The 25840-nt window shown below is 40.5% G+C and overlaps 2 protein-coding genes across 3 annotated transcripts in view; one reads left to right on the top strand and one right to left on the bottom strand.

Moving 5' to 3' along the window:
• Positions 1-1334: 1334 nt before the first annotated feature.
• RAB3GAP1 (RAB3 GTPase activating protein catalytic subunit 1) lies at positions 1335-24424 on the top strand. Of its 2 annotated transcripts, XM_074145044.1 has the most exons (25): positions 1364-1383; positions 1474-1529; positions 2357-2432; positions 3731-3863; positions 4083-4161; positions 4811-4930; positions 5528-5693; positions 6487-6586; positions 8650-8731; positions 9523-9591; positions 10327-10400; positions 11127-11219; positions 12542-12711; positions 13040-13138; positions 13517-13689; positions 14724-14778; positions 15069-15425; positions 16335-16472; positions 18102-18329; positions 18420-18516; positions 18606-18709; positions 18819-18934; positions 20138-20240; positions 21769-21789; positions 23118-23360. In XM_074145044.1, exons 1-25 carry the CDS (start codon positions 1366-1368, stop codon positions 23358-23360), a joined length of 2970 nt encoding a protein of 989 aa, XP_074001145.1. In that variant the 5' UTR covers positions 1364-1365. The 2 variants fall into 2 exon arrangements, with proteins under 2 accessions (XP_074001146.1, XP_074001145.1); XM_074145045.1 differs by lacking the exon at positions 21769-21789 and having other exon boundaries at positions 1335-1383; positions 23118-24424.
• Positions 24425-24695: 271 nt separating this feature from the next.
• ZRANB3 (zinc finger RANBP2-type containing 3) overlaps positions 24696-25840 on the bottom strand; it is a 47550-nt gene continuing 46405 nt past the window's right edge. Inside the window, exon 20 of the mRNA XM_074145400.1 lies at positions 24696-25612. Within this exon, the coding sequence (XP_074001501.1) occupies positions 25514-25612 (99 nt within the window). The 3' untranslated portion in view covers positions 24696-25513. The remainder of the gene's footprint in view (positions 25613-25840) is intronic.

The following is a 25840-nucleotide window of genomic DNA, read 5'->3' as shown; positions in this document are numbered from 1 at the left end:
TTTTCTTTTCTTTTCTTTTCTTTTCTTTTCTTTTCTTTTCTCTTCTTTTCTTTTCTTTTCTTTTCTTTTCTTTTCTTTTCTTTTCTTTTCTTTTCTTTTCTTTTCTTTTCTTTTCTTTTCCTTTATTTTCTTTTTTCTTTTCTTTTTCTTTTTCTTTTCGCTAGGGGGGAAGAAAGGATAAAAGAGGAATAGCCGGGCTCAGGCTGAGTTGAAGGGGTGTTGAAGAGAACTGGTTTGATGGGTGCCAGTCAGACTGGGACACCAACCCCCAGGGACATGGTGGCACAAGCTACATGGGAGACACACAGCCTACTTTGTGTGAGGCTGGACAAGGAACACCAGGCCTGGGGGACACCTCAGCTCCCGGCTGATGGGCTGCACCAGTAGAAGCGTGGCCAGCAGGTCGAGGGATGTGATGCTGCTCCTCTACTCTGCTCTGGTGAGACCCCCCCAGGAGTACTGTGTCCAGCTCTGGAGTCCTTAGCACAGAAGGACCTGGACCTGTTGCAACTTGTCCATAGGGGCCACAAAGGTGGTCAGGGGGCTGGAGCACCTCTCCTATGAAGACAGGCTGAAAGAGTTGGGGTGGTTCAGCCTGGAGAAGGCTCCAGGTAGACTTTATTGTGCCCTTTCAGTGTCTGAAGGGGACCTACAGGAGAGATGGGGAGTCTTCATCAAGCAGTGTAGTGATAGGGCGAGGAGTAATGGCTTTAAACTGGAAGAGGGGAGATTTAGATTAAAGAAGAAATTATTTCCTGTGAGAGTGGTGAGACACTGGCACAGGTTGCCCAGAGAAGTTGTGGCTGTCCCATCCCTGGAGGTGTTCAAGGCCAGGCTGGATGGGGCTTTGAGCAACCTGCTCTAGTGGAAGTGTCCCTGCCCATGGCAGGGGGGGTGGAACTCGATGATCTTTAAGGTCCCTTCCAACCCAAACCATTCTATGATTGTATATTTCACATACGTTTGCAGGTACCCGGCACGACCAGCCTAATGGTGACAAGCTGCGACACCAGCCGGCAACGCACTTCGTTTGCCATCTGGAGTTGTCCGTGACGGAGCCGAAGGGTCTCTGGGAGCATCCCACACCTCAGCTTCGCACTGCCGTGAGGTGACCACCCCAACCGGCGCCTCCTCCGCCGCGGCCGTGAGGCACTTCGGCCGCCCGCCTGTCGCCTCCCACCGAGGGCTGCGGAGAAGGGCGCCCGGGGGGACGCGGGGAGGCTCTGTGAGGGGAGCCCGGTCCGGGCGGCCCGTGAGGCGGTGACGGGCGGCCCCCGAGGCCCTCCCCGCCCTCCGCCGCTTTCCCGTCAGCCTCTGCGGCCGCGGGGGGGTGTGGGGGTGTGGGTGTCCCGGCAGCGGCGCAAGATGGCGGCGGACAGCGAAGTAAGTGTTTCCCCCTTTCCTCCCCTGCGCTCCTCGCCGGCGCCGCGGCGGCTCCCCCCGCTCACTGCTTCTCCCGCTCTCTCCCCGCAGCCCGAGTCGGAGGTGTTTGAGATCACGGACTTCACCACCGCCTCCGAGTGGGAGAGGTAGGTGGTGCCGCCGCCGCCGCCGGTCCCCGGGGAGATGGCGGGGGCTCGGCCGTGGCCACCCCCGGCCCGCTCCCGCTGAGGGGAGCCGGTAGCCGGGGCCAGCCGGTGCTTGGTCCCGGCCTTAGCGGCGCGTCCCTGCGGCCGAGGCTCAGGCCGCGAGTGATGAGCTGGGTAAGAGGATCTAGTCAAGCTGTTTCCCAACTTAGTGAAAGGTCTGGTTTAATATCTATTTGCAAAGGGATTAGAATAAACATCTAGAAGGCTTACGTGTTTTTTAAGTAGCTGCCTGATTATTAAAATAGGCATCTCTTAGATGAAGCCTTTAAAAGTTAGTAGAACAAGGTACAAGAGAATATAAGGTTAAGAATGCTCTTGCATTTGTAATATATTGGTTTTTTAGAATGACAGCATCTATGATAGAAGGAGACAAAGATTCTAGGTGCTGCACTTTACATTAGAATTTATTGTATAATTTTGTGTCAGATGCATGTTTATCTGTGGACAATGAAACAGGAGTATGCATTAAAACTAATACACTGCAATACCAGAAAGAGAAAGAAGTGAGATTCTGTAATCACTCGAAGCATGCTCATAGCAGTTGCTAAAAGTCACTATCATCTGAAATGTAAACATAGGAGGACCATTTTATGTGCACAAGGAAGCAACTGTTCTGTTTTTGTTGTGATACTCGGTGTGGGTTTTTTTCTTTGGGTTTTTTTAAAGGAATTCTGTAGTAGGACAACATACTGCCTGCTTTTAGGGTGTTGAATTATAATACAAGTTTAGTGTTCAGCACATATTAATGCCTTTTCTCCTCCCAATAGATTTATTTCAAAAGTAGAAGAAGTATTGAATGACTGGAAACTTATTGGGATTTCTTCAGGCAAACCTCTAGAAAAGGTCAGTTACTGCTGCTGAGTTTTTCTGTCAGAATTTGAATTACTAAGTAGTAATATACATGTATATTGCATATATTGCTGTTTTCTTAGGTGTTGCAGGTAATGATTTGTATTGGGGAATTTCAGTTGTAAAAGTGGCAACTTGACAAGCAGCCGCTGTAAATCTATTGGTGGACTGTCTGTCAAACAAGCTGTTTCCCTCTTAAAGTTGGATCTTCCTACAGGGCCTAGTGGTTTCTTTTATTCCCAGTTTTGAATCTGGAAAGATGTTTGAAGCTGTTGTGAATTCTTAAGGAGTTTTTTTGCCCTCCCTTATGCCTTTGTCACGCCTCACATACTTATGGTTGAGGTTTGCGTCGTACTACTTGTGACTCAGTATGTTTCATAGATGGGAGAGATTTTTTTCAAAGTCTAATTAGGGCCTTCGTAGTGCTTTCTCAGCCCTGTAAAATGCAGAGGAAATTGGTGAGCTCTTCTGCATACTAGTGCAAATAAATTCAGCTGTTCTGGATTGAGTGGCTGCTGTGTTTCCAGAGGAGTGTTATGATTCTTAGTTTTAGGTACGGTACAGAATATTCAGAACAAAAAATTATGTTATCTAATTGACTAGTTTTTAGCCTTAGCTGTCAGTGTGTTCCTACATGACTTCTTTTCTAGCTCAGACCTCTCTTTTTGATTTTTAGTGAGAAGACACCCTTTGCATATCAAAGGGTTGTCCAAGTTGCTTTGTTTTAGTCACAGCAAGCAATTCTGTTCAGTGATACTGACTTTTTTCCTAGAAACTTTCCTGTGCTCTATTTTTGTTAAAAAAGTTAATTATCCTTACGCACAGTTTTGCAAATTATAGATAAAAAAATCATCAGTGAAAGCATATTTGAAGTAAATATTAAAGTAGTATTTGCGTAGAATGGTATAGATATGGATAAAATCTCAAGTGGGAAGTTTCTGTCTTTGGGCTAAGTTGAGGATGCATATGCTCAAGAGGCGTAGTTGCATATGAGAGGATGTATCTGTCTCTTTATTGCCATGTAATTCTGAAGACTCCTTAGGGGGATATCGGGACCTTGAAATGGGCACAATTACCGGCAGCAGGGATTTTAGCATTCAGCTACCTTTATAATGAAGTGCTTTGAGAATTGTGTTATTGAAATTAAAACATGCTTAGCTATTTAAGAGTAAATATTTAGCAGTAGAAAAAAAGTAATAATTATTGCAGATCATGCAGGCAGTATACTTTTTAAGGCTTATGAATGTTAACCTAAATTTGTGTGATCAAATATTATCTTTTTTTATATGCAGGGTGTATACACCACAGGAGCATGGGAAGAGAAGTCAGATGAAATTTCATTTGCAGACTTCAGATTCTCAATTACCCATCATTATCTTGTGCAAGAACCCAGTGACAAAGATGGGAAAGAAGAACTGGTAGAAGGTAGGTTGCAGTTCCCTTACATGACTGTAAAGATATGACAGAAGATACTTTCAGAGTGTGTTGATTTGCTTCTATGTGAAATTTTCTGGGATCTTAGGGGTGTGATCTGACATTTCTGCTTTGAGTATGCTTTGCGTTGAACAAATTGCTAATATAAGTAAATTGTAGGTCGGCTGAATGGATGCTGATGCTTTTCTTATGTATCCATTTTTTTGACAGATGCCCTTCCTCTGCCTATGCAGGACTTGCTGTGCATGAACAACGACTTTCCTCCTAGAGCTCACTGTCTGGTAAGATGGTATGTACGCTGCCTCTCGTCCTTAACACAAATAAGCATAGCAATTGAAAAATCTGTGATGCTGGCACAATCACTTGTATATTTTATTTTTCCATAAAGAGTTAAAGCTTAAGTGAAATGATTCTTTATACTGGATATAGGAAAGGATTGCAAAAAAAGCCCACCATAGTGGGCCTATCTTTACCTTTTTTTTTTCCTCAAATATTTCTTTCTGTATTTCATAGACTAACCAAACTTTTGTATTTGTAATATTTAGATGCATTCTTGAAAAGGAAAGCTGCAGCACCTTAAGAAACGACAACCACCATATTCTTAGTGATGCAGATCTTTAGCACGTTATAGCATTGTTCTAGAGAGATTGTTTTTATTATAGTTCCAGGACTGATAGACCTGGAAGTCTTCACATTATTTTGAGTACTGTGTTTGAATGCTGCTAAGCTCCAGTAGTTTGTGTTTTGAGAATCTGCAGCACTTCACGCCCACTCAGTTCTTGATCTCCCTGAAGGAGGTACTCATATCAAAATAACAGATTCTGTAGTCTGTTGGTGATGATTGGGTTATTCAGGCTACGGTATTTCTAAAATGGTTTAGCTGGTTTGTTAAAAAAACAATAATGTGCTCTTTTTTTTTTGTCTCTCTTTCTCTTAAGGTATGGCTTACGTGAGTTTGTGGTGATTGCTCCGGCTGCAAATAACGACGCAGTGCTCAGTGAATCCAAATGTAACCTTTTGTTGAGTTCCATTTCCATTGCATTGGGGAACACTGGCTGGTAGGTCAAAGCATAAGCTTCTTTATACATCCAGATGAAACTCCAGCATACTGCTATTGTGAGGAAAAGGTATTAAATTGTTAGCAAAGTACATTCAGTTTGTTTTATTCGCACCATAATATTGTTACAGAAGGATTTAAAAAGGAAAATTTCCCATGGAGACTTTAAAAAGATTGATTTGATGTGTTGCTTATATCCATTATTGTTTAAAAATCTCCAAGGCTTTTAAAAGCTGCTAGAGGTTGTTGGAATAAGTGGGATACAAAATGTAGCTTTTGGGAGAGGATTTTTTCCCTATGTGTGTTAACATTAGCTTTCTAATACTCTAAAATATTTAGACTGAAAGTTAGGCAATTTCAAGTCATGGAGAGGGCTGTGCTTATGACATGGCAGTTTGTTAGGCATTTCATTTAATGGTGAAATTAACAGTATTTTTCTTTGACTCCTGTTAAGCATTTTAAACTGTGTTCCACTAAGACAAAATATATGCTAAAGGATATGAAATTATGTTGAAATTCTCTTAAAATATTTAGCTAGTTTTAAAGAGTACAAGACAGCATGACATTTTAAATAATCTGAAGTATTCTTGTTTTATAGTCAGGTACCTCTGTTTGTGCAAATACATCATAAATGGCGACGAATGTATGTTGGAGAATGTCAGGGTCCAGGAGTTCGAACTGACTTTGAAATGGTTCATCTTCGCAAAGTGCCAAATCAGTATATTCATTTATCAGGATTACTGGATATCTTCAAATCCAAGATTGTAAGTGCATCTGAATGGATGTAACTGATATTAAGAATAATTATTTTATTACTTGCTTGCTTGTAGATTCACTACTGTCTTCTAGGGATATTTTTTTTTTGTGGTAAGGATGAGACACTGCTGATACCAACAAAGTCTTTTTTCAGATATTGCCAGTATCTGGCGATAAAGAATGAAAATCGGTGTGGGTTTTGTTCTTCCGCATTACCACCTTCACCCATTTTTATTTTCCACCAGTGTGTGAAAGAATGTGTCTGTTTTACAGTCTGCTGGTAACAACTCTCTCTTCCCACTCTCCGAAACAAACTCTGTTTTGCTGTTTAAAAGGAGAGAGGAGGGTTGAGGGGGGTTTTTATTGTGATACTTTGTAGGTCCTCATACCTAAGTTAAGAGTGAGGAACAACAGGATGAAATGGGAGGAGTGGCTTGCTGTTTTTATGGATTGGTATGGCTGACTGCAACGCTTCACAACTAATTCTGGTAGTCAGCAATCTCATCAAAAGCTGAGGAAAAAAATCCTAAATGAAAACCTAATGCATTCTGGGTCAGAGTTACTTGTGAGTTACCAGTTAAATGGAACCTATGGATGTCTCATGCATTTTGGAAAGCTTATGTGCTTACTTTTACCTGTGAGTGTCTTGTTGAGCAATGGCTTTACTGGTAATTCTTGTGCTGTTGCAGTTCTAATAAAATTAGCTCTAATACAGGCTATCATAACTAAGCTCTGTTCAGGGCCTGGGGTGTTTGAGAGGATGTACTCTTTACATAAATTTTTTTCTCTCGTATTTTCAAGGGATGCCCTTTAACACCACTGCCTCCGGTTAGCATGGCTATTCGGCTAACATACGTGCTTCAAGACTGGCAGCAGTATTTCTGGCCACAGCAGCCACCAGGTAGGAGATTCACGTCCTCAGAATAACTTGTTTTAAGATCAGCAGTTAGTGCTAAAGAAAATGTTTGTGTATCTTGCCAGAAGAATTTAAACTATTGCTGCGTTACTAGGAAAGGCTCCAGTTACAACTGAGTACCATCCCACTCCCTGTGATAGGCTAGCGAGCTTCAAGCTGCTCTGAAATCATGTGGCTTATGGCTGTGATGGGTCTTTTGATTAGGGCTATGCCTAGAAACGTGCTTTTTTAATAGCATTTGGAGATACAGTGATACATCTAAAATGGTAGTATCTGTTAGGAGAGAAAAGGGTGACTGACTGTGGATCTTAAAGAGTTCTGCCCTGAATTCCATAGGGAAGCTTTTGGATTCAGGTTCTCGTAGGTGCTAATACTTCCCAGGAGATTTGTTCTTAACCGACCTATGTATATAGAGGTAGCATCAGAAAATAAATGACAAATTTCTCCTGGCTCAAAGGCAGACAAATCTGTAGGAAAAAGGTAGATGTTAGTTCCTTCTTAACACACATTTTATTAATGTTGTGGTATTTCAGGCACAAGGTGGTGGAACAATTAAAACGCCCAAGTTTTATTCTTGGCTTGGTAGTAGGTAACAAGGTTTAAGTATTTAGGGCACACTTAGAGGGACAGAACCTGCATGACCTTGGTCTAGTTACCTAATTGTTTGGCTTTCCTTTGCTTTAAAAGAAAATAAATTATTGGAGTAATCAAACGTGTTTTGAAGAAGTCTGTAGTGAAGATGATCCTGTGTGCTTTGCACTAAGGAATGTTGAAAATATGTTTAAAGAGAATCCTCCTCTTAAGGGTCAGAGAAAATCAGTGCTGTTTTAAGTGATGGTTTCTCTTTGTAGGTAAACCAAGTTTACCTAAAGAACGTGCAAAGCCATTTCTACAGATTGTATTTTTTATTAATTCTGCAGACACAGAAGTCAACGTCTTCTGTAGTCTCTCCTGCCTTGCTGTAGTTATTCACGGAGTCAGCATCGCTGTTTGTCATGAATGAGTTGTACCGCTCTGACCGTATCTCTTGATTTGAGGAGTTTGAATGAATTCTACTCTTTCAGAGGGTTCTGATTAAGGGAGTTAGTGGCATAGTGCATTGCAGAAACTGGAGATGAACAACGTCATTTTTACTGTTGTTGCTACATGCAGCTGTGGTTTTATGTTCATTGTGAAGAAGTGAACCTGTGCTTTATTACCCTCACTCAATTAGTGCTTCTCAAATAAAGCTGAAGAGTTTAAATGTGTCTTTTTTTGTTCTCTGAAGAAGAAATTATGTAATTAAGTTATCCAGTACTTTCTGTTTTAATGCCTCACTTATTTTGCATGTAAACAGTTTGCCAGATGCATTTAAAATGAAGGACCAGATGCTGTAATACCATTATTATAATGGCATTACAATACCTTATTACCCATTTAAATTTTTATTCAGTGAAGACTGTCTTTTTGGTTTATATATTTGGAGGATATAACATGGGAAGTAGCTGAGGATGCTGAGGGCGGGCTTTAAGTACCTGGGATTACAGGGAATCTCCCAGATCATTGGCTTAAGTCTTTAACTTTAGGAGATATAATTCATCACTCTCTTCATAGAATTGTCAACCTTTTAAAAGTAGTTGGTTTTTCACTTTGCAGAGTTGCTCTTCTGGAGTCTTCCTTTTCTGTTTGGAACGGATTTCCTGCCTAAATATTTTTATGGCAAATTTGTGTCTATTTGTTCTTGTGTCAACATTGAATCTTTAAGGCTGCCTTTATAGGTATCGTCTTTGCCTGTACAAAGGGAATAACCTTCCCTCAACACGGATTACAAGAATTTTATCTGTCTTTTTGAATGCTCTGTTGCATGATTACTTCCCAGTTTCTACTGGGAACAATTACTTGGGCTGTATGCTAGGATTGCATTTTCATAGCTCTGTCACCTTAGCTGCTCAGCTATTCTCTGATCATCCTACACACTACAGTCTTTTTAATTAAGACGAAATTAAGATGATATGCTTCTTAAAATGCTCCATAAATTCTGTATGGAAAATGTGTTGACCTGTTTTCAGATATAGATGCTCTTGTTGGGGGAGAAGTTGGAGGCCTTGAGTTTGGGAAGTTACCGTTTGGCGCCTGTGAGGATCCTATTAGGTAAGATAAGAGTTCAGAAAACTACGTTTTATAACTTCCTTAATGGAGGACGTAAAGGTATGGTTTTTTTCAAATCTTAGCTTTGCCTGCCTATCACTTAATCTGTGCCTAAAAGATGACTTAATTACTCAAGTACTTAAGAAACATCCGTGAAAAGTAACGGTCTAATAGCAAATAAGACCATTTGCAAAATTGTCTAATAATATTCAGAGTTCTGGCTCATAAATCTTTCACCATAAACTTACGGAGTACTCCATTTATGTCTGTAACTATTATGTTGGAATATACCTTAACTGGAGATAAACATTAAAAATCGTGTGTCTTCATTCAAGGGCTGGAGTCGCTTTCTTCTTTTGCTTTGACGTTTGTAGAAGGCTTACATTGAGAGGGTCTGTAAACTGAATTATTACAATCTGTGTCCTTTTCTGAACACCTTGTCACCACTCAGCAAATCTAGGAATCATTTTAATGTATTGGACAGTGTTTAATGCTGTACTTGGATACCTAGAACGCAATGCACAATCTCTCCCTTTGTAGAGAGGAGTTGTGAAAGTCTCCTGTATGCCAGGTACTAGCAAAGTTTGGTGCAATACTGGGTGACATGCTGTAGAATAACCAATAGAACACATGCAGCGAGAAAACTCATGGGAAAACACTTCTGGAAACATTAGCTGCAAAATACATCAAGGCGCTTAAAAATGTACTATCACAAACACCTTTCAAGATCTTAACCATGATAGAGAGAACATTTTCTACTAGCCCTGAAAGATTTAAATCTTATTTTGTTTCAGTGAGCTTCATTTAGCTACCACATGGCCTCACCTAACAGAAGGTATAATTGTCGACAATGATGTTTATTCGTAAGTATTTTGTCTGAATTGCAACTATCTGGAAGTGTGCTTTATTTGTTAACTATTGCATTTTAGTGAGATCTGAAATGTTGCGCGTGGCTTTGTGTGAAAGAGAACCTGTTTTGAGGAATGCTAAGGTCAGTTGAGAGAACATCTCATTTGTGAAAACACCTTTTGAAATGCATTTCTGTGTGGGAAAATATTTCATCATAATCTCAACAGAGCACACGTGTCCATTTTTGGGCATATTCTCATGCTAGACTTAAAAGTTTTGTGTATTGCATATTTCTTGGAAAAGATGATAGTGGAACGTGGAAAGCAGAAAGAATTATTTGATTGACATCCTTCTCCCAAAAATGATCATCCAGGTTTTCTGCTAAGCCTCCTAATGAGGAAGAACAGTGTATGCTGATAATTAAGACAGGAAAAAAAAAAAAAAAAAGTGGTTTATGGTTTTAATTAATACAGAAATGAGTTTTCAACATTAATACACTTTAAAAGAAGACAATGTAGTTGTAGCTGAATTGTTCTCATGTGTTTCTTATTCACGTTACATATGCACATGAGAAAAGGGGCTCCTGCTTGCGTTTTAGAGTGTTTGTCATGTTCTTCTATGGAATGTGGTGTGTATGATGGCTTCTGTGGCCTGACTGACTACGACATTACATTTACTGAGAATTTGGTACTCTTCTCTTGCGTACTTATGGTGACAGCACAACACTTGTTTTGGTTTTTTGTTTAAAGTGACCTGGATCCTATTCAAGCGCCCCAGTGGTCTGTGAGAGTCAGAAAAGCAGATAACCCTCAGTGTCTATTGGGTAAGACATCAGAATTCCCTGTCTTCTCTTATGGCTTTTGAGCTTGTAAGTTGTGAAGTTAAGATTGAATTGTTGATCGCCTGATGGCCTCCGTTTCCTCACTCTCCTTATTTTTTTGAGTGGACGGTATTTTGGGCTTCTTTTTCAGGAACACAAGCTTTGTAAACACGTAAGTTTTTCTCTAGTAGCTTATTCTGTGTCCATGTACCATGAACTTCATTGCTGTTCTCACTTCAGCAGCTTCCGGAGAATAAGCATTTATTGTGTGTGTTCTGTGAAAATTTAGATTTCCTACAATCTTTAAATTTTGTTAAGTGCTTCCACATATATTCATTTCCTTAGTTGAATCAATTTCTGACAGGCAGGATTGGTACGCCTGAAGAGCTGTACTATTGTCCATCCTCGCCTTTCAGCTTGTGGAGAAAAAGGCTCCAAAACTAAAAAAAAAATTAACACGCTGCAGAAGTTTCATCTTGCTTTGGGTGAAGAAATGGATTAACTGCATGCAAAACTGCTCTGGAGAGGCAGCTGATAGCTGTCTAGATGTGCATTTTCCTAAGCTTTAACTATGTGGTTTAAAGATATTTGTGCTTCGGAACAAATTATCACATTCTCTCAGATGAAAAGATAAAATGTACTGTCCCTTAGGAATCGCTTTGAGGGTTAGCTTAGTGTTCAATGAGATTTTAATTGAGTAGCTGTTCAGAAACTTTGTTTCTCTCGTAGGAGACTTTCTTACTGAATTCTTCAAGCTTTGCCGTCGGAAGGAGTCTACTGATGAGATACTTGGAAGATCTGCATTTGAAGAGGAAGGAAAAGGTAAAACTAAAATCTTGATGATTTGCATTACTTGATTTTAATTGTTAGGCATTTGCTGTAATACTCCTAGGAATTTTCTGGTCAGTCCTACATGGTATAATTTCTGATGAATTCTAGGCAAGCTTAGCCCCCGAAGTCCCAGAGGACAATTGCCTCCATTATAGTTGTGTGGTTTTATTTTCACTGGAAAACAAGAGTTTAAAATTTGACTAGTGTGTGTACCAGAGTTGGTTTTGAGCAAACGTAAACCAGATTTGTCTGCAACTTTTTATGTATTTTTGTATTTTTTCCACTTTTTTCTGCTTTTTTGAAGTACTATGTAGTGCATGTTTTAACAGCCAGTTGAAAGCCTTTAATCTGTTGGAGAGGCTTTGCTGTCATCCTTCAAAAAAAAAAACCCAATACCACCAAACAAAAACAAGAAAACAAACCAAAATGATCTGACGTACGGTGGGCATTCCTTTCTTTCTTACCTCTTGTCACCTTTTCTTCCCTGCAAACATGGCCCGTATCAATGTGTTTTCTTCGTTTGTATTTAGTTTTGAAGGAGCTTGCTCGTTAGCTTAAAAAGGTCTTAGACTGAGTAGGGTATGTATTACTTTTAGTGCTTGACATACAGTCTCTAGCCCTCCCTATCTCTAATTTTCTTGGAATGTTTGCCGAGATGAGGTTTTTCAGGCTGCTGGTAATTACTGAAATTCATCTGCCCTCTTTTTAACAATGTTAAGTAGTTTTATTGTAAGAGAGGTTCTGCAGTTTACCAGCAACAACTCTGGAAAAAATATTTTGATTTGAGGGTTTACCTGAGGACTCTAAACCAGAATTGTGCTGACACCATGTAAGGTCATATGTATAGTGATTAATACTGGATTTATTTAATGCTTATCTAAAGCTCTAGCATATGCTTGAACGGTCTTTGTTACTTACAATGTATTTGTTGGTTTCATGTATAAATAGAGTTTAAATATTGGTGTGTCAGTAGGCTTTTTGCTGATACTCTGCCTGTAATTGTCTGCAGGAATGTGGTACTGCTACAGTAGGTGGCAGGCGCTATCCACAGCCAACCCAGTCTAGCGTTCGTTCAGTAAAATAAATCGAGGCCAGTCTGTGACTCCTTTGTGACCTTGTTCTGCTGCTTTATCTTTGTGGCTAAGAACAATATAATGTGCGGAACCTGAGAGCCCAGGGGTGTAGCTTTGGCTAACAGGGTGTTAAAAATCGATACAAGATAAACAGACTGAATATGACAGGTGAACTTTTTTTAAGAAACGGTCTTCTGGGTTTTTGGGGTTCGTTTTAATTATTTTTATTTTATTTCATAGAGGTTGCTGATATTACTCATGCTTTGTCGAAGCTCACAGAGCCAGCACCGGTCCCAATCCATAAATTGTCAGTCACAAATATGGTTCACAGTGCAAAGAAAAAAATTCGCAAACACAGAGGTGTAGATGAATCACCTCTAAACAATGAAGTTCTGAACACTATTCTTCTGGTGAGTGAGCTGTCTGTGCACGTTAAATGAATGTAAAATACAAGTTTCATGCTTCCACTGATGCATTTGGTTTAGAGTTTATGGCAGAATTATAAATAAAGGTCTCTGATGTCAGTTCCATTATCTGAATTGCATTTATCAGCTTTCTGAAACAGCCCAAGTTTTTACAAGTCTCTACAATATAAGTAGAATGAAAATAAACTCTGAACTCTGGTAACAGTTTTAGTTATAGGGATTGCAGGTATGTAACCAGCAATAGCTCTAGGGAGAAAGTGGGAAAAGCAGGAAAAAACATACTGATGCAAGTTTTTATTTTTCTTTCTTGAAGTTCTTATTTCCTGATGCTGCTGACAAGCTCGCAGATGGATTTGAAAGCAGAACTAACGCTTCCACAGGAAACAATCCTCCGCCAGAGAATGAAGACTATGTAAGTTTTACTGACTTTACTGACACTCAGGGGAGAGAGAAAGCAGTTTTGAGTGTGTGCTCAGACAGACTTTACTGTGATTGCCCTATGTCTTGTAATAGATTGTTTCTGGAAAGATGAAGTTACCTTTATGGAATCTCCAGGTAGAAGTAGTGATTATTTTGGAGTTGTTTTTTTTGGTTTTGTGTTTTTTGGGGTTTGTTTTGTTTAGACTTTTCCTTCTAATTATTTTTTTTCTTTCAAAGACTGACATTTTTTGTAGTTTAGGCTTAAAGTGTTATTTAGTCAGTTGTATTATCAAACAGGAAAGAGATCATATGGATTGGAAAAAAATGTCATTGATCCTGTATTTCCTGCTTTCTTTTATTTCTTACATAGAATCTCTTCAGTCAGTTTAAATCTGCTCCTTCTGATAGCCTGACATACAAACTAGCTTTATGTCTTTGTATGATAAACTTCTACCATGGAGGAGTTAAAGGAGTGGCACACCTTTGGCAAGAATTTGTGTTAGAAATGCGCTATAGATGGGAGAACAACTACCTTATTCCGGGGTAAGATATTTTTTTTTTGTCGTTGCTTTGTCATAGAAAATGTTTTTTGTTTCAGGAACAGAGTTCACTATGACTTTGAAACATACTGTTTGCTGGTTTGGTTGTGGGGTTTTTTTTTGGTTTTTTTTTTTTTTTAAATTGCAAATCCTATCCTCTATTTTTATTACCCTACTTCCTTAAAGCACTAAAGGGTAGGCAGTAGGGAAAAGTGTCTGTGCCCTCCTTTGAAAACTTCAAGGTGTCTGGAGGAAGCTCAAGTTAGAGCACTCCACAGTGGGAATGAGGGTGGGGGAAAAAAAACTGCTTTTGCAAATGGTTGGCTTCCAGTTTTTCACTAGATGGAAATGAAGTAGAGATATAGTGAGGAACACCTTTGCTGCATAACGTGGTTTCCTCACTTTTCTAAGGAAATTGTTCCCAGTTCCTGCTGGCGAAGTAGCTTTTTCAGGCAGCTGATGCTGTCTTAAGTATTCCAACCCTTCCAGGTCACATCTGCTGCAGTAGAGCTTGTTGCAGAACAAATGAAGGGTTTTGCCAAGATGAGATATCAATGCAAAAATATATCCTTTTTTTTTTCTTTAAATGGGAAGGACTGGCCATTTATTTGCCATTTTGTACTTTAAAATGGTTACACTAGCAGAACGGAGCTTTAAATATATAGAGATCACTCTACTGTATCACTGCAGTTTTAAAAGTAAAGTCAAAGGTTCTTAAGTTTTGTTTGAAAACAGTTACCCTTTTAACATCCAAATGGAAAACTGACCAGGAAATACAGGGTGTGTCTGTTTTGTACTAGTGGGAATGATCTCTGAGCTTCAGAAATGACCTCTAGGAAATAAATGTAGTTTAACTTCTGGGCTTGTTCAGTCACTGTCTTGTCTTCTGAGATCATAGAAGAGCTGTGTAGTTGAAATGGTGGGGGTGGGTTCAATGTGGATATTTGCCCCTCGTTTGGATTTCGTATGATTTAAGACCACGTGTGTGAAAGATTCAACTTTATAATTGATAATGGTTACACTTCTGCCTTTTGTTAGATTAGCTAATGGCCCTCCAGATCTGAGATGCTGTTTACTGCATCAGAAACTTCAGGTAAATATGCCAAATTTAAGAATGATTTTTTTTCTTTTTCTCCTAAGGAAACTGTCAAAATTATAGCAATTATTAGCTAAATATATTGTTTATTGTAGATTTGGTTATGCTTGTATTACTGGGTCTGGGTTTCATTTCTTGGGAATCTTTGTTATAGCAACATGTTCAATGGAATTATTAGCTTTTAGAATTACAAGAGATTTTTGGTGACTCTCCCAAGTTTTTCTGTGACATTATTTTTATGAGAGAAGTAATTGCTAAACAATTTTTTTCCCCCTTTCACTTGTTAGATGTTAAATTGTTGCATAGAAAGAAAGAAGGCAAGAGATGAAGGGAAAAGGGGGAGCGTGTCTGATCGTTCACCTGGTGATACTGGCAAAGGAGCAGAACACTCCGGAGATAACCCTGACAAGGAAAAAGAAGTTGGCAAGTCTTGGGAATCATGGAGTGACAGTGAAGAGGAATTTTTTGAATGTCTAAGTGACACAGAAGATCTTAAAGGAAATGGGCAGGAAAATGGAAAGAAAGGAGGAGCAAAAGAAGGCAACAAAGAGCCTGTAAACTTAAAACCAGAAGGTCGCCTGCATCCACATGGGAAGCTGACGCTGCTGCACCCAGGAGAGCCTCTCTACATCCCAATAACACAGGTTGGGGAGCAAGAGCTGAGCCAGATGTGCAATACGACTCCCATGCAAATATGGCTCCTACCTAGGACTATGAAGTTGTGTATAGATTGCAGGTTATATTTTTATCTGTTGTTAGAATTGCTAAGTGGTTTTGGCCTAAGACCTTGTTTTCCATTTTTAAAACTTGATGAGGCTGTTAAACTGAAATCTCTCATGCTCTTTGTTTTATTTGAGAATGGGTCGTCTTAAAAAATTTCACTTAAACCAGATTTTTTTAAAACAAGAATTAAGCTGTATTTACTACCTTGAAATTTGGGGTTCTTTTTATTACCAGCTCTTGAGGCGTCTTTCTTTCCTGTGAAGTAGGAACTGCCCTGGTCCTTCCACCGTGAAGATTACTAGCTGACTGACCAGAGTACTGGATCAGTTTTGCTACTACTTTTTTCTTTTTTCTTTAAAAAAAACCAATCCATTTCTCAACTCGTATCTAAAAGGCCACAGCCATCAGGTTTTGGTATCATTATCGAAAGCAGGTTTATCATCAAACTACTAGAAATGTTCCCTGACACAGACTTTCTTGTAGAGTGACTAGGGATGAAATAGGAAGCAGCAGTGTCAGAGGAAGTAGTTTGCAATCAGCTATGCATGAAGAATATAGTATTTTTCATTCACTTGAGAGAAATAATTTTGAATGAATGTTGCTTTGCATGGGTAAAAGTTATGAGCAGTGTGTAGTCAGGCAAAATGTTGTCAATTAATTACATGCTGACAGTATCAACAGCAAAAGTTCTACAGTGCTTTAGGTGGATTTTCATCCGTCTCAACAAACAAATAAACTTTTGGTAACAGGGAACTTTCCACTCCTCCTTTCTCGTTAAGGGCTAAGTCTAGGAGACACTATTTGTAAAGTTGTCTTTTTCCATGTTGCAGGAACCAGCACCCATGACTGAAGATTTGCTGGAAGAACAGTCTGAGGTACTGGCAAAACTGGGGACATCAGCAGAAGGTGCTCATCTTCGGGCACGCATGCAGAGTGCCTGCCTGCTCTCAGATATGGAGTCTTTTAAGGTACTACTACTTAAAGAATTCTGTGAGACTGGCTTTTTTCTTAATTAAACTATCCCTCTTGCTTGTTTTGAACAATCTTGAAGGTTTTTCTGACAAGTTGTGTTTGTTTTTTTCTCCACAAAACAGTTTCACAATAGTTTAAAGTTAAAAATAAAAACCTACTGATAAAACTCTTGGAACATTTCAAAATCTTCTGACTGTCCCGTCTATTTTGCTGTAACCTTCTAGAAAATTTGCACAATGTCTGTGGGAAGGGAAAAAGCCTGCAAAAAACATACAGTTGATAAATTGGGAATTGAAACTCAGACAAGTCTGTACAAAATGATATCAGAACAAAACTGAGCATCAAAGTCCTGAGTCAAAAAGACCCGTGTCTCCCTCCCACCGCTTTGTAGTTTTCGTTTAGTGTCTCTCTCACCTGTACTTGCTACTGTGTCTAGCTCTGTAAAATGCACCTTTAACCAGACTCCAAAAGGATAAAATGTAGAGACGGTAAAGAAAAATCTATTAACACATTCACAGTTCTGCTATTGGGACTCTGGGGAGGTGAACATAACTTTTATGTACATTTGAAGGTGTTTTGTTTTTTAGTAGGAAGGAAAAGTTACCGCTATTTAGATGTCCTGTGCAGCTGTTCATCAAATTGGGACTGGACTAGCTGTGGTTTGGGGTAGTTTGTTCCATTTCTTTTCTGAGCTCTGCAGAGGGAGCTAAGAGCACGTACACTACTGTATCAAAGGATCTCAAAACTAAAAAGATTGAAGATTCTGTCATGAAATAGCTATTTTTTTTTTTAATTATTGCAATGTTTGTAGTGAAACAGTAGAGATGTACTGTAGGGTAAGAGTACAGTGTATCAATATCAGTTGATTAGCAGTGACTCGTGTCATTATATATATGTAGCAATTTTATTTCTATGGTGCAAGTGATCTAGAAGCTGAAAATAGTAATATAGAACCCTAATTTGAAGTGAAAGTGCCCTCTTGATATGTACATTGCATAGAAAGCTGGGTTTCCTTTTACGTTCTAGACCTATGGATGTATTTATTTGTGTTGACTTTACATCTGTGAAAAATGAAGTTGTTTTTTTTGGAGTGTTGTGGGTTTTTTTAAGTTCCTTTCAAAAGGAAGAAGAAAAGGTGAATTTTGTTACGGGGGTGATAAAAGACGGAAAGTCAGTGCTGAAAGCATATTTATGCAGTCCAGTGATTCTTTTAGGCTTGGCTGTTTTTCATCTAAGTCTTTAATGGCATAAGCTTATGCATTAAAAAAATAGTGAAAATTCATATTTATTGCTTGTATTGGGTACAAGATAAAGCTTGAATTAATGGTATAATTTTGAGCTTGCCTGAAATAAGTGATGAATGTACTGATTTTGGGGCGATAAGAAGGTTTCTTTGTTTTTGTTGATGGTGTGGGTTTTACCGCTTGCCATTGTCTTGGTGCCTGCTTTATTCCCTCACCCTCCCAGGTCTCTTTCCTAGTGTACAGTTTGGTGACTGAACAGAATTCCCCAAGTTTGGGCTCCTACCCTATGCTCTACCCACTAAACTGTACTGCCTTCTTACCCGGGTTACCATGTTTTTATAGGACTTCTCAGGCACAATTTTCATCTCCTCTTCATTCCAGGCAGCTAATCCTGGCTGTTGTCTGGAGGATTTTGTGCGGTGGTACTCCCCTCGGGATTACATTGAAGAGGAAGTGGTGGATGAGAAGGGTAATATAGTAATTAAGGGGGAGCTGAGTGCCCGAATGAAGATTCCAAGCAACATGTGGGTAGAGGCCTGGGAGACAGCAAAACCAGTCCCGGCTCGGAGGCAGAAGAGACTCTTCGATGACACTAGAGAGGCAGAGAAGGTAAAGAGCTCTGGGGCTTGTGACCCTAGTTAACTTTATCTTTGGGAAGTAGTTTTGATCACTAATATATTGAATTTTCTAATGGTATAGGTGCTTCATTACCTTGCAGTTCAGAAACCAGCTGACCTTGCAAGGCATCTCTTGCCTTGCATCATCCATGCAGCTGTACTCAAGGTAAAGGAAGAAGGTAAATAACATTTAATAAATTATTAAGTTACTTTAGGATGAACATGGATGCAGCAATTACACCTTCTTCATTTCTTTTCCTTCTAATAGAAGCACTAGAAGATATATCTTCAGTTAAGAAGATTATTAAGCAGATAATATCCCATTCCAGTAAGGTTCTACGATTCCCAAATCCAGAGGAAAAGAAGTTGGAAGTAAGACACTTCTACTGGTTGGATCTGAAAACTTAATAGACTTTTACACTGTTCATGGGAGTGCTAAAAGAACATCTTCTTAATTTTCATTGTTATTAAACTCCTGCAGGAAATCATTGCTCAGATTATGAGTGTGGAAGCTATCATCGCCAGGGCCAGGTCTCTGAAAGCAAAATTTGGGGTAGAGAAATGTGAAAACGAGGAGGAGAAAGAAGATCTACAAAGGTGACTGATTTTTTTCCTTAAATATTTTTTTCTCCCCCCCTCCTTTTTTTTTTTTTTTTTTTTTTTTTTCCCCAAACAAAATCTGTGCTGTTTTGGTTTTCCTCTGATGCCCTTTTTTTGTAGTGTCAAAATTTAGGACAAATGGAAGTGGTGATAATACAGAAATATTAAGGAATCCTGTTGAGTAGGTGTCCCTGTCCCTAGGCTATGTAAGGATGTTAGATGTGGGTATCCTAAATGCTCCTCTAAGTAACCATCTGTTTGAAAACATGTGATGCAGATTATTTTAATGGATTTGTTTTTTATCTTGACAGTACTGGGGATTTAATTTATGGAAAAGGTATATTTGATGAACTTTGTTAAAACAGAGATAAAATTAGAAAGGACTAGAAATTTAGTGTTTTATATAAGTAATATGGAATAAAATACCCTCCTCAAAGTTACATTTTCTTATTCTAGTCTCCTTACTAATTTGAAATGTTACTGAGGAACCATATAAATGTAACGTTATGTTAAAAAAGCTTCTTGCTGCTGTGCTGAGAGGCAGAGATGACATCTTCGTAGCACACATTGGGAGCTCAGAGGAGTGATGTCTGACCAAAGCAACATATTTCTGCTCAAAAAAATTGTCATGTTGTTACTTCTTCTGTGTGGCCGACACCACAGAGGCTTTTTACGTTGAATTTATACATCTGCATTAGGAGCCTGGATTCCACTTACAGTTAATTGAGAGAAGCAATCCTTTCTGATGCTGAATTGCAACCCAGGTGTTAATTGGCACTGCTGCTGGAGCTGCAATGCAAGCAGCTGTATAATCCTGCCTTTCCTGACCTTACGTGGGAGGCTGCTGTGTTCAGCTTGGGTTCGACCCACGTTACCAACAGCTGCTTGTATTAGCGTGAAAGAAAGCAGCAAGGGAGGAGGGAACAGCTGAAGGCTGAGGGGGGGTTAGTCTTTAGGGCAGAGGGAAATGAGTCAAGGGATGAAAAGGTGATGATGGTGTTTGGGTGGGATGCTGAGAAACATCGGGGTGTTTTCCTTAAATTTTTAGAACTCTTGAGAGTCTCTGCCAGTTCTGGCTCTGTGCAGAAGGTGCGAGGTGGAGACCTCCTCACAGGAAACAGTTCTGGTTTTAGATCAGCAAACCGGGTACAGCTGAGAATTAAACATTCCTTTTTCCTTTTCAATAATTTGTATCACCAGATTTGTAAACTGTCTCCTGGACCAGCCGGAGGTGTCAGTTATTGGTGCAGGAAGAGGACCTGCTGGTAGCATCATTCACAAGCTCTTTGTGAATGCTCAGAGGGTAAGAGCTTCATTGCTTTGCAGACACTTGTAATTTAAGCAGTATAAGGCAACAGCTTACCATATGATGCCAGTCTATTTTGTCTGCATATACGCATGTATTGTCATAAATGTGCTTGAGGGTGTTTTTGTGAGGTTCAATACGATTTTGGCAGTAATAGAACCTTGCAAAATGAAGGAAGAGTAAATAAGCTGGGATGTTAAACAATTAAAGCCAGCTGGGTAGGTAGAGGTGTCATTAATGTTTGATTTACTTCAGATGGTAACATCAGTGATGCTATTATGGCAGAAATTTCTGCTTTATTCAAGTTACACAGTATGTGCAACATCACAGCAAGAACAATCAAGTGTGTTGATTGTCTTACATAGGAATGTAGAGAAACACATCGTAATATGAAATACTTGATAAGGAGTAACTTTTTAGACTGAAGCTTATACTTGGAATACTTGAGATTTCTTCTATGGAAACTAGTGAGTTCTTTTCCAGTACAACTCTACATTCGGTTTACTTGTTGCCAGTGTTGTATGTATTTTCTGGAAACCCCTCCCCAGCCTGTATTGGTATAAATATTCCCTTTTTCTCTTAAGCAGTCTTTGTAATAATTGGCCTTAAAGTATTGATTTCTAGGCTGCTTAGACTGCAGTCAGTTGCTGTCAGAATTACACCCGTTCATAGCATCAAATTATCTAACTGAAATTTAACTGCAGTGATAATAACAAGGTAGCATGGTACTGCAGCCATCTTAAAGCCTGAAATCCCCTTTGGAAATCATTGCTGGAAAAATATCGTGATTGGATATTAAACACTTGGAAGGTACGGATGCTTTTATAATAATCTGTAAAAAGGACCATTCTGAAAACAGACCGTGGTTATTCTGAGAAATGAAATTCAGAACGTTTATTTTATCCTTCTAGTCTCTAGGGAAAATCTGGTTGCAAATCTCAACATGTCAACCAGCCTCACTTAGAGACTTCCCTGTAAAGCCTGACGTTGCACCCTGTAAGCATGTGCAAGCGTATGCACTTGCCTTTGTAATATCAAGTAACTATGTTTTTAAAGCTGAGAAGGAGTTACTGGCGTTAATGTTTGATAAAGATGCATGTAAATGTCTAGGGGTTTGCTTCTTTTGAAACATCAGTACCTAAAGGTAGGTTACAGGCACTGCCCACTCGGAGCTGGTCACTGGTAATTATGACTTCTTAGTGGGACAGGAGGTAACTTGCTACATAGGCCCCTCGTGTTTAACCCACCATGAGTTATTTCTGTAGAGAGCTGTTTGGCTAGTAGAAGGTGAATGTCTTCCTTGTTTGTTACCTTTTGAACCTGGCCTCCTCTCTGAGTTGTGTGAAATGTGTTGTTACATTCTCAAGCTTTCTCAGGAAGATTACGATAGCAAGTGCATGCTCTTGGGAGTAGAGTGCATGATGTCTCTTAAACCTACAGTCTCCTTCTAACCTCTTGTAAGTCACCTCTGACTTGCCTTTGTTTCTATCTTTCATCCCTGGTTCTTTTCTCATCCCTTTCCAAGCTGACTGAATCTTCTGATGAGGTAACCAACTTTGTCCCTCGTTTCCTGCTCATCTTCCCTAGCTGCATAGAGTTCAACCTTTTGGTAGATATAGCACAGCACTGGCCTGGTTTAGTTTTAATCTGTTGTTCGCATATTAAGCATAAAAATAATTTTGTGTTTCCAGAATGGTTTTTCCTCATTCACAGACTATTTTTAGAGCCTAACAGGTAGTGAAAAGAGAGAGAAATCTTTTTATAAACAAAACACAACCAAAACAAACCCAAAACCAAAACAACCAAGCAAAAAACATTTCTTCAAGTGACTGTTAACGTTTTCTGATGCTGAAATATGTGGCCTTGCCTTTATATTCTTCTCTGTTGCTGTCACTGTGTTTTGTGTATCGAACAGCCAGATGTTTGGGGGGGTCAGGTAGAGATGGACAGTCCCTGAATGTCACAGTCCTACACACCAGAACTTACTGACACCGCTGAGCGTTTTGGACAGAGATACAGAGAGGTTTGGGGAAGAACTCGGGTAACTACGTGAAGAAGTGCAGCAACAGGGAGAACCCTCTCTGTTGGTTTCCTAGAACCGCTCTTGTGGGAACAAGTGGCACTTGTCCCTGGTGACTTTTCCTGTGGCGCAGGTCCCTGCTCCTGGGGCAGAGGGGTGGGAGCAGTGGGGCGGCTGAGAGGGGCTGAGAGGGTTGTCTGGTGGGTTCTGCCACTTTTATTAGGACTTAAATTAGGACCCTATATATTTGTATTGGTGTTTGTGTATATGTGTGTGTATATATATATGTACTTAGAGAACGCTCGTTGGGCTGATTGGTGGGTGCCAGCCCATTTCCAGTATTCAGACTCTAGCGTTGCTGCTTAGTGGCTCTGAGGCACTGAGCGCCGATGGAGGTTGCACGGCGTCTCGCTTGCCCTGCAGCGTCACTTTGGCAAGCCTCTCTCTGGCCATGAAAAGCACGTATCGAGGTATTACTTTGAGCCTAAAAAGGCATGTGACTTTTTGTGAAGACTCCAGTCGTGGCACTGGTTGTTTGTAAAAGGAGGCTGGCTTGGCCTTGTGTAGCCACAGGGAGCTGAGGGGAGCGCCCTGCTTCAGAAGAGCATTTCATCAGAAAATCAGGAGCTTAATCTAGGCTGAGCTTCACCATCCACACATGAAGGTTCTTCCATTTGATTGTGCGCAGCTTATTTCTTGACATCCCATTAGTGTCTTGCTCTGTGTACACGTGAAGCCTTTTGACGTGTTTCACCATTTCTAATCTTCCTCTGTTCCTCTTAAGAAATATTGTCTCTGAATCCTACTGTTAAGAAACAGCTTGCCCTGCAATTACACCTCTGCTCTTCTTTAAGGTTTCGGCCGTGCCGCCACTTGATGAAGAGTTGAGGAGATCGGGGTCATCAGAGGAGCGAAGACTCAGCGCGGGGGCCGTTTCCGATTTCCCCCCGCCCACGGGTCGCGAGGTGATTTTGCGCACGACTGTCCCCCGTCCCGCTCCCTACTCCAAGCTGCTGCCCCAGCGCATGTACAGCGTGCTGACCAAGGAGGACTTCCGACTCGCAGGTGCCTTTTCAGCAGATACGACGTTCTTCTGATGTAACCAGCTGCGTTACCTTGTGGGTCTCCACAAGTAGCGTGCTCTTCATTTTCCTTCTGGGAAGATAACACGGATTGACTGGATTGTGGCGAGGAGAGAGTACGGTCCTCATTAGTGACGGTGTCACATTCCCAAGGAGAGAGCTGACCTGGCAGCTGAGAAGGATGCCTGTAGCAGCTCTAACTTGGAGGGCTGGAATGGCTCCACAAGTAGTTTTAATCGGATCTTTGGGGAAGAAAGTTTAGCAATCTCCTCTCTCTCCAAAGGGAGCATATTTAGTCAATTTTTTTTTTTTGCATTAGCTTGTAATAACGGACACGAATGGGCTGTATGCAGATAATTCATGGTGAAATTCATGCAGAACGTGCTGCTTTACGATTCTTAATCAGTCTTTCTCAAGTGACAGTAGCCTACTTAAATCGATGTGCAAACATTAAGTAATTTGTATTTATTGCCAATCATCAATATTTAGCCCGGTCTTTTTTGGTCAATCACTAAGTTTCAAATACTTCTAAAATGTCATTAATTTTACTCAGAGTATACAGTACATTCTGGTTCCTGCTAAACTCTCCTAGCGTTGCAGCAGATCCAGAAGGATCTTGTCTTGGACACTTCTCCCAGACAGAAAGAAGTATCTTTGGGGCTGTAACTGGTCGGGAAGCCTGCTCGCCTTAAGTGCATCGCTGACTGTTTTGGAGACTTCCCATCCTTCCCTGCATGCAAGGGCCAAAGCTGGGTGTAAAGGACGGGTGCAGAGGTGTTTAGCTGTAAGCAGGTGGCTGGGATTTACAGAGAGCGTTTGAAGGCAGACTGTGGCTTTGGTCTGATACGGTGAAACCATTCCATCACCTGCTGTAAATGAACCCCCCCCCGCCCCGGGATGTCACGCAAACACTACGACCTGTATGTGCCAATGTTGCTTTACAGTCATCCTCCCGTGTTCTAGTGAGAATCAGCAAAAGATCAGCGTTACTTTACAAAATGAAATATAAAAACAGCTACAGTATTGTTGACGTTATTCAATAAATCTGAACTTATTATTGGCTCTCGGGCTTCAAGTACTAGCAATGGTTTCGTCAAAGTACTTTTAACACGTCATCCTTGCCTGATTTGACCCAGGAACAGCGTCGTTTGTGACTGTGAGTACATAAATACAGGAAGTTAAGTTCTGTCTCAGATAGTTGGGGCCCAGCTCTTACCTTGAAACTTCTTGGAGGGGCTGGGGCTGGGGTGAGAGTGTTTCCCCTGGATAAAGCTGTAGCCAGTAGTGTGACAGCACTTACTGCTGCCTTACGGCATTCAGACAGAAAAAGAATTAAAAAAAAAAAAAGCACGGGGAAGAAACCCAAATGTGTTTATTGGAAGTAACTGTAAAGCCACATGAACAGTCCAAAATAACCAGCATCTCTGCACTCTTATAATGGAGAATGGGACTCCAGCATTCCCCAGAAACTACCTTTGATGACATAATTGGTAATATTTATTGTTCCTTATCATGAGTAAGGTTTTAATACAAGCTGGTTTACATAAAAACAGATTTCCACAGCCATTAATTCTAAATGCCAGTCCTGTAAGTCAGGCCTGGTGCCAGCAGTCGGCCTTTCCGGGCTGATCAGAGCACGCTGAGGCTGCTATGGAAGGTTTGTAGGTGCGAGGCAGTTTTAGAAGAGACCAATCACTCACTCACTTGTGCTATTTTTGTCACAACAGATGTCAGAGCCTGTGTTTTCTGCCGTAATTATGATACGTGAACAAAGAAAAGAATTTGAACTAAGTTACCTTCTTGGTCTATAGTGTCCCCAGTACAGCTGAACCCTGTTAAGACCAACAGAAGTTTCAACAAACTTCCTCAAATTCCTGCAGGTCTAACACCACTGTAACAGGAAAGCACTAATGCTTCAAAATGGCATTAAGGTTACACGCAGAAATTTAGCTTTAAACCACCGGGTCATAAAAATATAACCATGATCAATACCTTGGATGTACTCACCCAAGCCCCTCCGACAATCAGTGTTACTAGTGATTCCTTAGGTTTAATTCCGTACATTCTTCCCTCTACCAACAGCGTGATACAAGGATTTATGTGCAGGAGGAAGACACTGTAACTCCACTGGTTTCTGAGTTACCCTGTCACTGGATGCATATTGCATTTTACATCTTCACGAAGAATTTTGTGATGTCGCAGCCGTACTTTGTGGCCACGGACCGTCTCTTCAGCTGGCTTCTCTCCTTGGCCTGTTTGGCAGTTCTCTGGGAAGGGGAAGACAGGTCTGGTCAGTAAGTGTTGTCACGCGGCAGCAGCGTGCTCCGCGGAAGGCATGAGCGCACAGTTAAACTTCAGCCTCATTTTGCAGCGGACAACGTAATAAAATGCAAATGTTTATTAAGGTGACATTTTCCCAAATCCTGAGGAAACTGTTGCACGGTAACCGTTCAGTGCTACCTTTCACCTTGGCGGTGTGGGATGGAGAGCCCGGG

This window comes from Numenius arquata, chromosome 3 (assembly GCF_964106895.1).
Source record: "Numenius arquata chromosome 3, bNumArq3.hap1.1, whole genome shotgun sequence".
In the NCBI taxonomy this organism is placed as follows: domain Eukaryota; kingdom Metazoa; phylum Chordata; class Aves; order Charadriiformes; family Scolopacidae; genus Numenius; species Numenius arquata.
The sequence above is the reverse complement of the archived record's forward strand: the minus strand, read 5'-3'. Positions and strand labels throughout refer to the sequence as shown.